This window comes from Netta rufina, assembly GCF_964035555.1.
Source record: "Netta rufina genome assembly, chromosome: 2".
Taxonomy (NCBI): domain Eukaryota; kingdom Metazoa; phylum Chordata; class Aves; order Anseriformes; family Anatidae; genus Netta; species Netta rufina.
The window spans coordinates 42,757,541-42,771,381 of record NC_140124.1 but is presented as its reverse complement, the minus strand read 5'-3'; the positions used below and the strand labels follow the sequence as shown (position 1 = coordinate 42,771,381).

At 37.4% G+C, this 13,841-nt stretch overlaps 1 protein-coding gene across 4 annotated transcripts in view; it reads right to left on the bottom strand.

The window, feature by feature from the left end:
* Positions 1–2,667: 2,667 nt before the first annotated feature.
* Positions 2,668–13,841, bottom strand: part of RBMS3 (RNA binding motif single stranded interacting protein 3) — a gene marked incomplete at its 3' end in the record, with an annotated part of 439,432 nt that continues 428,258 nt past the window's right edge. For 2 of the 4 annotated variants that reach the window (XM_084281840.1, XM_084281842.1), the window contains exons 12-14: positions 13,497–13,577; positions 10,864–10,991; positions 2,668–7,025 (exon numbers count right to left, since the gene is read on the bottom strand). In XM_084281840.1, the coding sequence (XP_084137966.1) occupies positions 7,019–7,025; positions 10,864–10,991; positions 13,497–13,577 (216 nt within the window). Of the gene's footprint in view, positions 7,026–10,859; positions 10,992–13,496; positions 13,578–13,841 lie in introns of those variants that run through there. The other 2 variants (XM_084281841.1, XM_084281843.1) reach the window with 1 other exon arrangement.

Sequence of the window (13,841 nt, the reverse complement as noted above, 5' to 3'; positions counted from 1 at the left end):
TACTATTTGCCTGGAAAAATCATCCCACACTGAGGGCAGCCTCAGGACCACTCCTGGCAGCCATTAGTTATCACGGTGACTTGTGCTCTGCTAAATAAATGGAGACTTTTGCACGGAGTAGTCCTCCTGAAGACAAGACTAGCAACAATGGGACAAGGAGCAGAGACACAGAGACTGAAGGGAACGAGAAGCTCACCTGTGGATGCTTCATTGGGCAGAATGAATGGAAGGGGAAGTGTGTAGACAATCCCACAAGCCATGAAGGAGAGAGACACCCAGGCTCCTGCTAGGCTGGGAGAAGAGGAACACACTGTGGCTCCCAACATGTGAATAAAGCTCCTTGGCGAGGAAGCAGAGTTACTGGAAACCTGCCTGCCCTCACCTTCAGCACAGAAAGGCCCTTGTGGGAAGGCACGTGCATGGCAATGCAAGAGCCGCTCACTCAAGTTCCCTGTGAGATGTGGCCGAGGAGGCGATTTATTTCCAGCTCCCTTTCAAGATGAAGTATGGCATGCACTACCACAGCCTAGGCTGTAGTTATTCTGTAAATAAAGATTTTCTGTCTTCCACGTGGTCACTTTTGCTCTGAAGTCACTCTTTAAAGTAAGTCTCAGAAACAGAGGCAGGTGAGCACAGCCGAGAGCCCGGACAGCAGGTACCCTTTAGCGCTAAACACTCGGTGTGAGAGAAACTTTCTTCTGTATTTCACCTTCTAACACGCAGGAGGTTGTGCTGGTGACAGGGCAGCAGAGCTGTCCTCTATCTCCGATGCTTTACTTCTGCTCGGTGAAGGCACGGAGGAGGCAGACTTTGCTGCAAAGCCTTTCTGCTCCCTCTGCGCTCGGCGCAAATGCTGCAGGCTCGGGAAGCCTCTGCACCACAGTTCCACAAGAACACAGAGTCACCCAGCTCTTTTCTTTCTTTATTTTTTTATTGAAAGCTTCATCAAAGAAAACAGAAGTTTAAACCTAACATCCACTGATCTACAGAAAGCCCCAGGAGTGGGAAAATGGCAGCTATTAGGATTGTGGTACAAATGGAAAACATCAAAAAAAATAAAAATCATAGCAGTACAGATCTTTCAAAGACATTCTGAGACATCAGCACACAGATGCCCATATAAATAAGATTCATAATTTAATGTATCACAGAGGTTCTGTATTCTACATTTTGGCTACAATGAGGTCTGTGAGGGCTTTAAAGAACCTCTGTCCCACTTTTGTGATGCACGTTTTCTTGATAGGAAGTTCATCTGCTTTCAAAGCTGCTTTGATTTTTCTTACAGACAGAATCTATTCATTCTCCTTTAAAAAGGAAAACAAATAAATGTTCCTATATGAATTCTGTATGCTTCCTGGTTTTTACATAGAGTTGTTTTGCCTCCAAAAGATAGTAGAATTTTCCTCCACTCTGGAATACAGAATATTTAATAATACTTCAGTTACATAAACATCATGTTCTCTTCTCTAGGCTGTATTTTTGGGCCTTTAAAAATATAACTGACTGTAAATTCCACCAGATTCATAAAATTTTTATCCAAGAGAAAGACACTTATAGGCAGAAATTAAAGTTGGGCAGATACTCTCTTAAGGACAGCAGATCCAGATCTTGGAAGGTGCTTAGACCTTGCAGGGTTTGGCCCTGCAAGGAGACGTGTATTTGTGAACCTGTCAAAGGCTGATATTTTTCTCTTCATTACACATTTTTATTGACTCGAAAGAATGCAACTGTCACTGTTGGGGAGTGAAATCCTGAACAACTGAAATAAAGACAAACATTTTTCTCATCATGAAAAGCTAAAGCAACAACTTTTGCTTTTTAAACAACTTTTCTCTCATAGTTTTCTGTTAATTTTAACAAAGAACATGTTAATAAAGCGGAGAAAAAAGGGTCTCTTCTGCCTGCTTTGAGGCACAAAGGTGAATAAATCTCTGGGGTACATACAGAGCTCTAGCCTATTTAGGTGACAGGAGCAATATAGAAAAAAAAAACGGTGCTCTTTTTGAGGGCTAACTTTCCTTACACTGCATCTTTGCTGCTTGCTGAGATTCTAGAAATCTGCTCCAGTGAGGGACAGGAGTCTGCCGGTCACTCAGCCCTCCTCTGGGAAAGTGGGCGGGCATGACTGTGTGTATGCGTATCAGAAATGAAAGGAATCATCATTATTAGAGCCAATTGCCATTCAACTGAAAAGACTAATACACAAAACGTCAGTTTCTTTGTTGTTTTCTGTTTTGCATTTCCATCACACCGTGACTGTTTTCTCAGTTCACATGGGCTAACCTAGAAAGACCTGTAAAATCCCTTACCCTAGGGCACTTCTTTGTATAAGGACCAATTTCATGTTAAATAAAGTTTTGAAAGGAAATGTTGACCATGTGTGTACCAAACGTTACTATCTTCAACTACCACATTTGGTCTCACCACTAAAAATAGATTGCTTTATTACTTTAAGCACATTATCACTCTTTAGCATGACTCTTACTGTAGGTGGAGTTCAGCTAGTCTGCCTAAAACAGTTTTTCTCATGTCAACCTCAGCATTAAAATGAAGTGGCATGAGGAGCACCATCAAGCTTAAAATCATGAAGCATGGCAATTTCTTAAACACTTATTATCAGTCTCACCCTTCAGTACCATAAACAACATAATATAGATCCAAATACTATGACATATTAAAAATAAACTTTATTACAATGCAGGCTTCCTCAAATTTGCTGAGTTTTGGTACACATACATACATAAATAATACCCTTCATTTGATTTTTACTTGTGTAAAAATCCATTTGAATGCTTCAGCCCATTGCCCATTGAAAGTTTAAGCCCTCAACTTCCCTAATAACCAGCCTTTATCTTCTACAGTTGGGCATGCATCCATAGCAGAAGACAATACAATGTGATGCAATTGCTCTCAGATATGCCTCATTCTGCATTACAGTGGATTTCTTGACCAACACAACCAAGGCAGTCTCTTGGTAAACAGAACTATACAAGTAAGCACAAGCTAAGGACATTTCAAGAGTCTGTTTCACTGGAAGGCAATAGGAGGACATTCACAATTTGAGGCCTGACTGTCACAGGTGAAAAGTGCTTACAAAACCAGCAGTAGAGCCAGATAGGAAGAAGAGTCCCTCAACAATCTCACTGGAAAAAGTGAGACTTTTCAGTGCCCTGATCTACACTCTGGTCAGCACCTGCAAATATAATACTCTCTTCAGTTCCACTGTATCAATTTTTTCTCAGTGTTAAGTGACGAGCCCAGGTATTCAGAATTTTCTAGCCATAATTCATATTTTTCTGACACCCATCCCGTATTTATCTTTTAAAGTAAAAACAAAAATACCAAACCTGAACATCCAGATTTGACTATTTACAAGAATTCAGGTGTGATGGAAAGTACATACGCAGTTCAGCTTATGGATCTGATGTTGCTTCTAGACCGCTGGGCCAGGCACCATTGCCTTAGACTTCTGGAGTTGTTTCTGCAATCTTTCAGGAACCCTCATGGTATTTAAAGCTAATTGGTAAGACATAGATACTGACTTTATGAATTCTGATCTTCAAAAAAAAAAAAAAAATCGAAAAAGATAATTATAATAAACCTTCTAATAAGTCTCATTAGCCAGAACATAAAGAAAAACAGTTTTAGAGTTCAGAAGCCACCAAGTATTCCTGTGCTGTGATGACAACCATGCAGCAAGTGTGTTGCTTTTCATTATCTTTTATCTCATCTTAAAATTTTTACAAACAATTTACCACTTTCTGAGCATTTTATATGTTCCATTTTTTTTTCTTACCTTACGGTCTATGTCTATTTATACTCAAAGCTCACACTGCTTATAGAACATAGACTTTCAAGTACCATTTCACTGATTTTTGGGAACAGTAAGATGATCAATTGTATTTAGGGGATCCATTTTCTTTCCTCTTCTTCTTCCTATTTCTTTGTTTCTTTTGATTTCAAACACTATTAAACATTGCAGCATGGAAAAAAAAAAGAAAAGGAACAGTTCTAACACAGAATGCACTTGAAACACTTTAAAGTGACAGGCATCGTGATACCGTGCTGCCTGTCTGAGTTAATAAAAAACACTGAGATTGCTTAAATTTGTTTGCTGAAAAAAATAACAAAAATGTTTCTGAATGTATAAATAAAGCAGCAGAGTTCTGAATAGAAACAAGAAGGTACCTCAGCATATTCATCAGCCACATGGTAGCTACCTTGTAGCCTCATTGTTGATAGTAAATGAGACTTTTTGTATGTCACATTAGAACTAACACAGAAACAAATATGTTTATTTCATATTTAACTGAATTGTGCCCGGGGTTATCACTATTTGTACAAAGAATTCGGAGAAAGACAGAAAGAGAGTACGTGTAGAAAGGAAGAAAATAAGGCTAGATTGATTTTTCCCCCCTATGCCCTCCAAAGAAAGAGGGAACCTTTATCCAAGGACAAAATTCAAGTGCCACTCTCAAAAAGCAACATGTAATGAGACAGTATGAGGAACAGAAAGAGATGTGATTTATTTATTTATTTATTTTCCTGAATTAATAATGTCAATATTGTTGTTCTTTTACTTTGGCATCATCTGGTTTTCAGAAGTGTCAAGTATCAACAACTACTCTGGAGAAAGCAGAAGTTTTATCACTTCTGAAAATCAGGCCCTCTTCCTATGGTGAAGAACCACGTGAACTCCCATTCCTCTCTTTTATATGTTGCATATCTAGCAGCCATTTACTTGGGAAACCCCCTCCCACCCCACTCTACATTAAAATATATGATCTTGTTTTATCAATTTAAAAAAATAATTGTGTACTTTTTCCCCCTAAAAGTCAGGTTAGGGAAACAGAGATCTCTTTTTAGATTTGGGTGGCTGAATCAGATTGATCCAATATAAATGTTTGAATTTAATTATTTTTAATGGATACCCTGTCTCTATTGCACCACAATAAATGTGATGAAGCTTCCCCTCTCTTCTGAATGGAGGAAAGTTTAAAAATGTTTGGTTTAAATTTACATATAGAAATATGTTTATGTATGTATATATTTAAATGCTGCTTCTCTTCTGCCTCCTTAAGGAAAAAAAAATCATCTTTTGACTTGCTTTTCACCTTTTTTGGTTGCTTGGAAAAATCAAGGGCCGTAATCAAGATTTCTCTGTGGAAAATAACTGTCATTCCTGAAACAGGTTTCAGTGGATTCAATTTAGTTGGTGTCTTTTCTGCCTAATCATACTAATTAGTGATTGTCAGCCAACATATTAAGACAACGGAAATCATAGCAGAGAAGAATAATTTTTAACTTCCTGCCTGCATGACAATGCTAGCGTAAGTCATTTTCAACATTTCTGCTTGTATGGGAGAGCTAAAATGAGAACAAAGATCGAGTTTGCTTTCTGTCGCATCTAACTGGCAATTCGAATGCATCACCAAAACACGCAGAATTAAGGTGGCTATGCATGCTGGACGATGACAAAGACTGAGGTGAAGAAATGAGTCTGTGGTATGTTGGAATTGAGAAGGAAGACTGTTGTTTCAGAAGAAATACCAAGGATCAGGCAATTCAACAGAAAAACTCATCAAAATTAAGCCCACCTGGACAGATTAGTTGGTGACCCGCTCCCCTGCTTTGTGATGTTCTCCAAAGCACACCATCAATAAGCTTCTCATACCAACTATTCTGAAATTTCCACTATAAACATATGCAGTATGTAAAACACCAGTGGAAGATAGTTTAAACAAACAAGAAAGTAAGAACTGGTCCGGCCATGTAGGTCAAATAAAGATAAAAAAAGAAAAAAACCTCTATCTTCTGGACTGCGTTAGGGTGTCACTTCATCTTTGGTATAAAATAGGCCATCCATAGGCTGCATTTGTTCACAACTAGGAAAGACTACAGAAATTGTCAACAATTTCTTCTATCTATTGCTTTTTTTGCACTTTTTTGACCATAAGCTCCTATCTACTTAAGTTTTTTTAATGCTCTTAAGCTAGGTTTTTGCAATGTGACAAGCAAAGCAGACTAAAAACTTCTTAAAGCTCATAAAAAAGACTGCAGATAAAAAGCACTAATGCTTTTGCTAGCGATCACGCTTTGTAAATAAAAAAATCTGCATTCTGCAAGAAAAAAACCCTGCATTCTCTACAATGCAGCAAGTTTTTTTCTCAATTCAATAACTTTACTGTAAAATGCTTTAGCCTTCTAGAATTTTTTTCTGTCAACACTTAAGACAAAGTTCATAAAAGTCCCAGCATTTTTCCAATCCTTTCAGTTGCCACAGTTCCTTTATCATCAACTTTTCTTCAAAAGAAGAAAATCATTTTCTTTTAAACTGTACAGTTTATTTTTGTTCACCCCAAAAACTCAGTCTATTAAACTTCTGCACCAGCACCGGTGTGAGCAGTTTCAATTCATTCTCGGGTTTTCTAACAAGACGTTGACAGCTTGCCTTGAGAGCCTTTGACGTCCTTAAAATTAAGGCAATTAAGATTCAAGATAAACCTTACCTAAACATTTCTTTAAAACAAACAATTGAACAACAACAAAAAAAGAAAACAACAAAAAAGAACAAAAAAAAACAACACTCTAAATTTAAAACAAGAAGAAAAATAAAATGAGAGAAAAAGAGTAGCTTAATTTTTGAGGAAGACAATTGGTTTTCATCTCAACTTGCTCCCTCTTGACATCATCAGTTTTTTCTGTTAAAAAAGAAAATCTAGCTACACCTCCAGGTAAATTCTGAATTCGAATGTTCGTCCAGATGAAATGTCAACCCAGCATTTCTCCTCTGGGTTTTTTCTTTAGTTAAGAAAAAAAAAAATAGCAAAAATAAAATTGTCAGACTACATGACGGAACCATTTGCACAGCACATAAAAACACTGTTTTGTTTTCGTTGGGAAAGGTAGAAAAAAAAAGCATTCATTTGACGCCTGTGCAAACTGGAAGCCAACTTCTTGTTCAGTGAAGTTTCTCCATTCAAGGCAAAGATTTCAGACCGACATTCTTCAGTCCTGTTTATTGTCTGTAAAAACAATTGAATTAAAGTGGTCATTAAGTCAAAACAACTTTGAAATAGGCTCCTCTCCTTTTTTTCCACCCAATTCCCTTTAAAAGTTATCCAAGCTAAACGAACTTTGCAGCTGTTTAAATATGATACCACCACCAAGCTGAAAATAGTCAGGCAGAAATAGGGAACTCCTGCTTTGGGGACGTTAACACATCCTAAGCAGATGACTTTACTTTTGTTAATGCTATGCTTAATGGGCAGTTCAACTACAATGAAATCAGATGAATACATGGCTTAGCACTGTGTAAATATTTCAAGAGTAATACAATAAGAGAGAGAATATTTTCATAATATTAACTGGCACTATTTATTTTGGATACTAATGATAAAACAAGGGATAAAATTACAATAAAAGGATACATCCAATTTACTAATAAGAACACATTTTCTGATGGCAAGAACAGTTACACTGTGGAACAGTCTGCTTAATGAGCCAGCTATTTCTAACTTAGAAACTTTTGAGATAATATTAGAAAAATATCTTTTTTTTTTTTTTTTCAACATATAGTTTGAAGTCTTGCTAAAATTAGCACGGAGAACAAGCTAAACTACCATTTTATTTTTTTCTTAAGAAGATAACACTCACTCTGTGTTTTTGAGGTTTCACAAAATTTTAAGATACGTCTAATAAAACTTATCTTGGCAAGATGATACGAGATCCTGGGGGGAGATGTAGATCCTACTTACAAACACTAGTAAATATATCAGTAAACTATCAGTAAGAGTTATTGCTTCTCCTACAGTCCTCAAACCTTGCATGGAAAAAATCCTTTTACAACTTAAGTTCAACTCAAGAGAAGCTAGCACCTTTCCTTTCTAAGCATTAAAGCATTTGCCTTGCTTAGTTTTAAATTAATTTTATTATTATGAGTTAATATTTGCCACATAACTATTTCTCCAGTATGGTAAACATAAAATGAACTTTGATTTTAAATATTAAATTTGCCAAATAATTTTTTTCCATTGCACAAAGCCTTGAAATTAATATTTTGAATGTAACAACAGATGTATGTGGAAAATAAGAATTAACTATTTACTTAGGATTTCTAAAGCAGTTCTCTATGCATAACTTCCAGTAGGAGTACTCAATTTGGACTGCTCAGTGCCTAAGATTTTACTGCCTCTCTGAGTAGAGTGGGCATTAAAGGGCCACAGCACACATTCTCTAACAACCTGGCATTGAGGTTGCCCAGAAAAGGCTTCAGAAAAACAGAACTCTTCCCACACTTAAAATCAGAGTACTTTGTTCAATAGGCAGAATTTTGTTTAGGGGTAAGAGAGTACAATTTCCAGGGGGAAGGATTGCCATTTAAAACCACTTCATAGATTTCACACTCTTATGTGGAAAATTAAAGATTTATGAGGAGAAGAAAAGAGGCATTGCAGGTCTAAAATAATTAAGGTGATTTCCTCATAGAGTTGAGCTGTCTGCTCAGAAACAGAAGGCAGCTTCTCCTATATTGCTCCACTTCTAGAAGTCAGGTTTTTGACATGAAGTCATCATTTCTGAACATCCCTGTGTGGGATGCTCAAATAGAGCAGCCAGCATATTAAATGAAAGAATGTGTATGCTGATGAAAACAAAGGGGAACTTAATTTTTAAATCTTATGGTTTATTTTTTCACAAAGAGAGAACAAGATCATTTTAACACCCTGAGTACCTTTCCCCTCCTTCATTGCCTGCAGTTTCATGATTGTTGTAAAGAAATTAAAAATAATGAAATACAGTTAGAACTTTTCTCCTGATCAGTTCCTATGCAACTATTTTTTAGTGTCTGCCTTTTCCTTTACCTATATTTGACAAAATCTTTATGCAGTCATGTTAATTACTTCCTCTCTATTGCTTTGAAAACAGATGTATATTGGGCATGGTACTTCTTATTAATAAATGTGCCCTTCGAAGAGTGGATTAAAAACACTATATCTTAATTGCTAGCTAACTTCACTTAATATTATGTTAAAGGTTACTGAAATATTCTGGTAGGAATTGTTTTAAGACAGAGATTGCATACATATTTGTTTCTCTCTACAGCTTCCCACACTTTAGATTTATGCCCACAACTAGCAGACACAAATAGAGGGCACTTTTCATGAAAAAAAAAAAAAATCATAGTAAAAAATATGTGGTGGATCTCTCTGTGTGATTTAAAAGGAAAGAATTTCCTCTGAATATAAATGCCAGTGCCATTAAAACCATAGCCATCACTGCAACAAGGCAGGAAAGATGAAGGATCTCATTCTCAGAGAAGGTGGGAATTCACCACATGAGAAAGAACACAGAACTCACTTCAATAAAGAATCATAGTGTAGTTTCCTTCTCTGTGGGAAAAATCCCAGAAGCAGCTGCTTACAGCTACCTTATGAACATATCTAAACTTAAGTTCTTTTGCTTGGAGACTTAATTAAAAGCGAACTGGAACATGGGAATGATCAAATCCAAGTACCTTCAGAACACAGTCATCGAAGCCAGTGAACAGGATGGCATTGTCATGTGTATTTCTCTCTTGGCCAACTATATTCTTTAAGTACTTTGCCATTACAGGTACTAGAGAGGTTGATGGCTAGGAGGGGTACACATGCATAGATTGTGTCTCCAAAATTAAGTACTGGATGAATCAACAAAATGCATGTGATCAACTGCTTTGTATTTACATCTGAACAAATATGGGAGTGACATATGAAAAAGCCAGGTATTACAAAATACGGCAGTCAAAAAGGGCCATTGTGTGATCTGACGCCATTGTTTGTTCATGTGTTAGACAAAAAAAAGCATCTTCCACTTTCTGAGGTTGCAAATGAAGTAAAGCAACTGACAGATTGGTATAATTCCTATCTTTTCTATACCAGCTCATATATTATGCCTCTTGCACCATAAGTACTATGTCACGATGCATTAGCTGATATACCAAACATTTTTCTTATCTGATGATTTGTCTACTTCCTTCCACAAGATAAAAACTGCATAATTGTTTTTACAGTGATGCTGATTTTCAATGTACATGTATTAATAAATGACTGTGTTTGGGGTACGGCAAAATTCTTAGAATTGGTCCAAATTCCTAGAACCTGTCTGTGGATCAGTACCTGTGACTAAGTCCCTGACTTGTCTTCAAGAGGACTGATTCTGTTATCTCAAAGGGAAGGAGAGTAAGAGAAATTCAGAAAATGATGGGATTCTAGGTCAAGCTATCATTGCATAGATCTCAAATTTTGCAAGGTATTCCACGGGAACCAAATAAAGTGAGCAGAGGATGAGAGAAAGACAACGTAGTCTTTTCCTCATCACAGTCTTTTCCATTCTGGTTCTAGCTTCTGCCCACTTGGTATCTGCATGGCACCAGTTTAGCATGCTCACAAATACCCATTTGGGGCAATTTACACTGTGTAACTAGCTGGAGTTTCAGAAATGAAATTTTATGTTTGTACCATGCTGATTTTTGCCACTGCAAAATTTAAGTCTTGTTTATAACCTCTGATGCTAGATGGTGGTTTAGCCTGGTATGGTGACTGTTAATGCAGTTGTTGAGATCCTTCTAAGTCCAGAATAAGCAGAAGCCTGCTAGAGAGCATGGAACTCAATTTCAACTCAATTTTCAACTCAAAAAAAATAATACAATTTGCTTAGGTGAGACCATCAGGCAAAACCCCCTACTAATTACATTACTATATACACAATACTCATCTGAACTTAATGAAGCTATGCTGAATTTGTATTGCTGAAATGGGAAGGAGAATTTGGGCCACTATACAGAGGAGACAAAACCCTCAGTCTACAAAGTATATGCCTACTTACTTAGACTGTTGGTAAGAATATGCAGGTGCATGTTCACTGGATGTTTCCACTGTCATCTGTTGCTGTTGACCACTGGCTTCCTGTGATGATGATGCTACTGTCTGTGGAGAAGTATCAGCAACAACACCCTACGGAGTCAAATGAGAACATAAAAAACTTACTATTTTTAGTCACTTTACTGAATTACATAAAGGAACTCAGCACCAGCTCACATTCCTGTATTTCTCTACAAGTACTGTATGGTTGAGAGAGTTTGAGACAGGAGAACCACATGCTAACCCAACAAACTATATTAGTTTACAGAGATAATCCAGCAATGAGAATCTTCCTTAGTGTACTAACATCTCTAGTACTTTGTTCTCACAAGCTGCCGTGGCAAATACCTACACATTTGGGAAAGGTTTTCTGTCCATTCAAAGCCAAAGGCAAAACTTCTGACTTCAGTGGCGTCTTGATTTTACCTCTTGTCTTTTCTTTAACAAGTGCATGGCTCTTCTGACTTTCACTTGCCTACCCCAACTTCACAGTGAGTTCACTTTTATTTTGCTCATTTTACAGTGAGATAGAAACAAAGACTAGGCCCACCATTCTCTGCTTTATTACATGCCCATCAGAATTCTAGCTGCCTTAAGAAAAAAATGCACTCCAGTACACAGTGCACTTATGCATGTTTCATTTCAACAATAAATTTCACTTGCACTAAATATTTTTACCTGTTAAGTCAAAGCTCCAGTTTTATTTACAAATTTGTAAACAAAACAGTCAAACAAAAAGTTAAGTAGATATACAAAAGTTGATATAGATGGATTTAACATTATATTCTATTTTTTAGCCTATTTGGACAGCCTGAATTCGACTACTTTTGCATGCTTTCAAGGTGAACTACATTTTCTTTCCTTTACTCTCATGTTCGGTGTTTTGGCCACACTAATAACACTAGCAGGTCTCTCCAGGGAACATGCATTATTACCATATTGCACACAACAGAGCCAGAAGAGGGAGCACAAAGCACTTGCTTTGTTTTCATTTGAGTCCTATGTAAACAAAACGTAGTTTATTTTATATTATCTGTGGAAAAAAAAGTGTTTAATTTCTCATAAATTCTACATATCTGTTGCTTAACAGACTATCATTATTATATTTTTTTCTGTCTATTTCTTTGTCTTTATGCTTCTACTATTGTCCATCTCATCTTGAGAATGTAAGCTCTCTGGGGCAGAGAACATATTTTTTGGTCTCTGCTTGTGGGGAGCATCCAGCATAGCAGGGTCCTGATTCATGATGCTACTACATGAATACAGATAAACAGTAATAATATTCATCACTGGATCAGAGCAAAACAGGCTATGTATTCAGATAATATTTACTTACTACATCATAGGACTTTATCAGGCATGAATATACCAGTGGGTGATGGTGAGGAGGGCTCAGGAAAAATTAACTTAATTTCTCATTGGTACTGGCCAGCACTGCTGCATGAGCCACTCTCATCTCCATCCCACGGTTTCCTTTTGATTTATCTGTCCAGTTTATTACCTAAGAATGGCAATTAAAAAGAGGTACTCATAGCCCATTGGTAAGTAAACAAGGCCTACGGCAGAATTATCCTCTAGCAAAAAAAGACTAAAAATATGATCAGCACAGTATGACAAAACAGTAGCAGCCTTTTCTGTGGGCCCTCATTTAGAAATTTCAGAGAACTGAGAGAAACCAGGGTGAGTACTTGACTGCTGGTGGGGCCATGCCAACAGTACAACTAACACAGCATCCTCAAAGCACAAAGCAGCAATAGCAGCAACTCCAAAGTCCACACAGCTGAAGACAGAAGTATGGAGACCCAGGCACCCCTCACATTACCCCAGTGTAGGGGAGAAGTTATTACTAAAAGGGGATAGCACCAAAGAGAAGCACACACTGAAGGGGATGCCAAGGCTCCCTCCTCTCGCTGTGCTTGGTGGCCCTTATAATGCTGCACAGAAGTGGAGGCCGAGCTGATGCTCTCCCAGCAGCTTGTGGTCTACAGGGTTGAGTAAATACTTACTCATTAGACTGTCATCAGCATGACTCAGCCCCAAGGAGGGAGGGAGCGAATCCTTCCTCAAGGATGAAAAAGCACTCAGTCAGTGCAGCATCCTCCATGTCTGTATATACAAGAGGAAGGTTTCCATTGCTCAATCACTTTTTCTGGTGGCTAAATGTTTCAGCAATTACCTATACTTGCTAAGGACCGCATCAAACCCTCTTGCAATCTTCTCTTCTTGGAATCTCTTTTGGGTTCGTGGTCTGCCTGCTGGGTTTGTTTTCCTGTCTCTTCCCATCTCCCTCCCAAGTACATGGGGAAAAAATAGTAATAATCACTGATATTTCATTCCATATCTTGCTGTACAGCAAAACAAATGCAAAACAAGAGCCCTTGCAAACAATCAGTCAATCAATAAATAAATATAAAGGGGAGGAAAAAGAAACAAAAGAAAAAGAGAAGGAATGTGCAGTCTTAATTTTAATATGTGGAAGATGTACCATTCCATAAAGTGATTTTAGGCCCCTCTCAAAAAACAGGTGCAATGAGGCATAATAGGTAGAAGACTTCTGTTACCCCTTTACTCTGCTTTCCTGGATGGAGATAAACTTACTTCAATAGGGACAGCTGTTGGAGGCACAGGAGTGTACTGGGGAATGTAGGTCCCTTGCATAGGTGCAGCAGCAGTCATGTACTAGAACAAATTGAAGGCAAATTAACGTTAGAAAACCACAATCAAGCTGAAAAAAAAAAAAAAAAGAAAAAAAAAACACAACATATTAGAAGCATGATGCTCTTTCAATTTTCTGTAAAGAGTTTGTTGGTTAATGTATAGTCTATTATTTCTTTTAATTAAGGATTTTAGTGAATGGTAGGAATTACCTTCTAGCTATTAAAAATCAGTCTCGAACTTCAACGTCAGGTCACGTTTGAATACAGGTGATAGTAAACATATTGC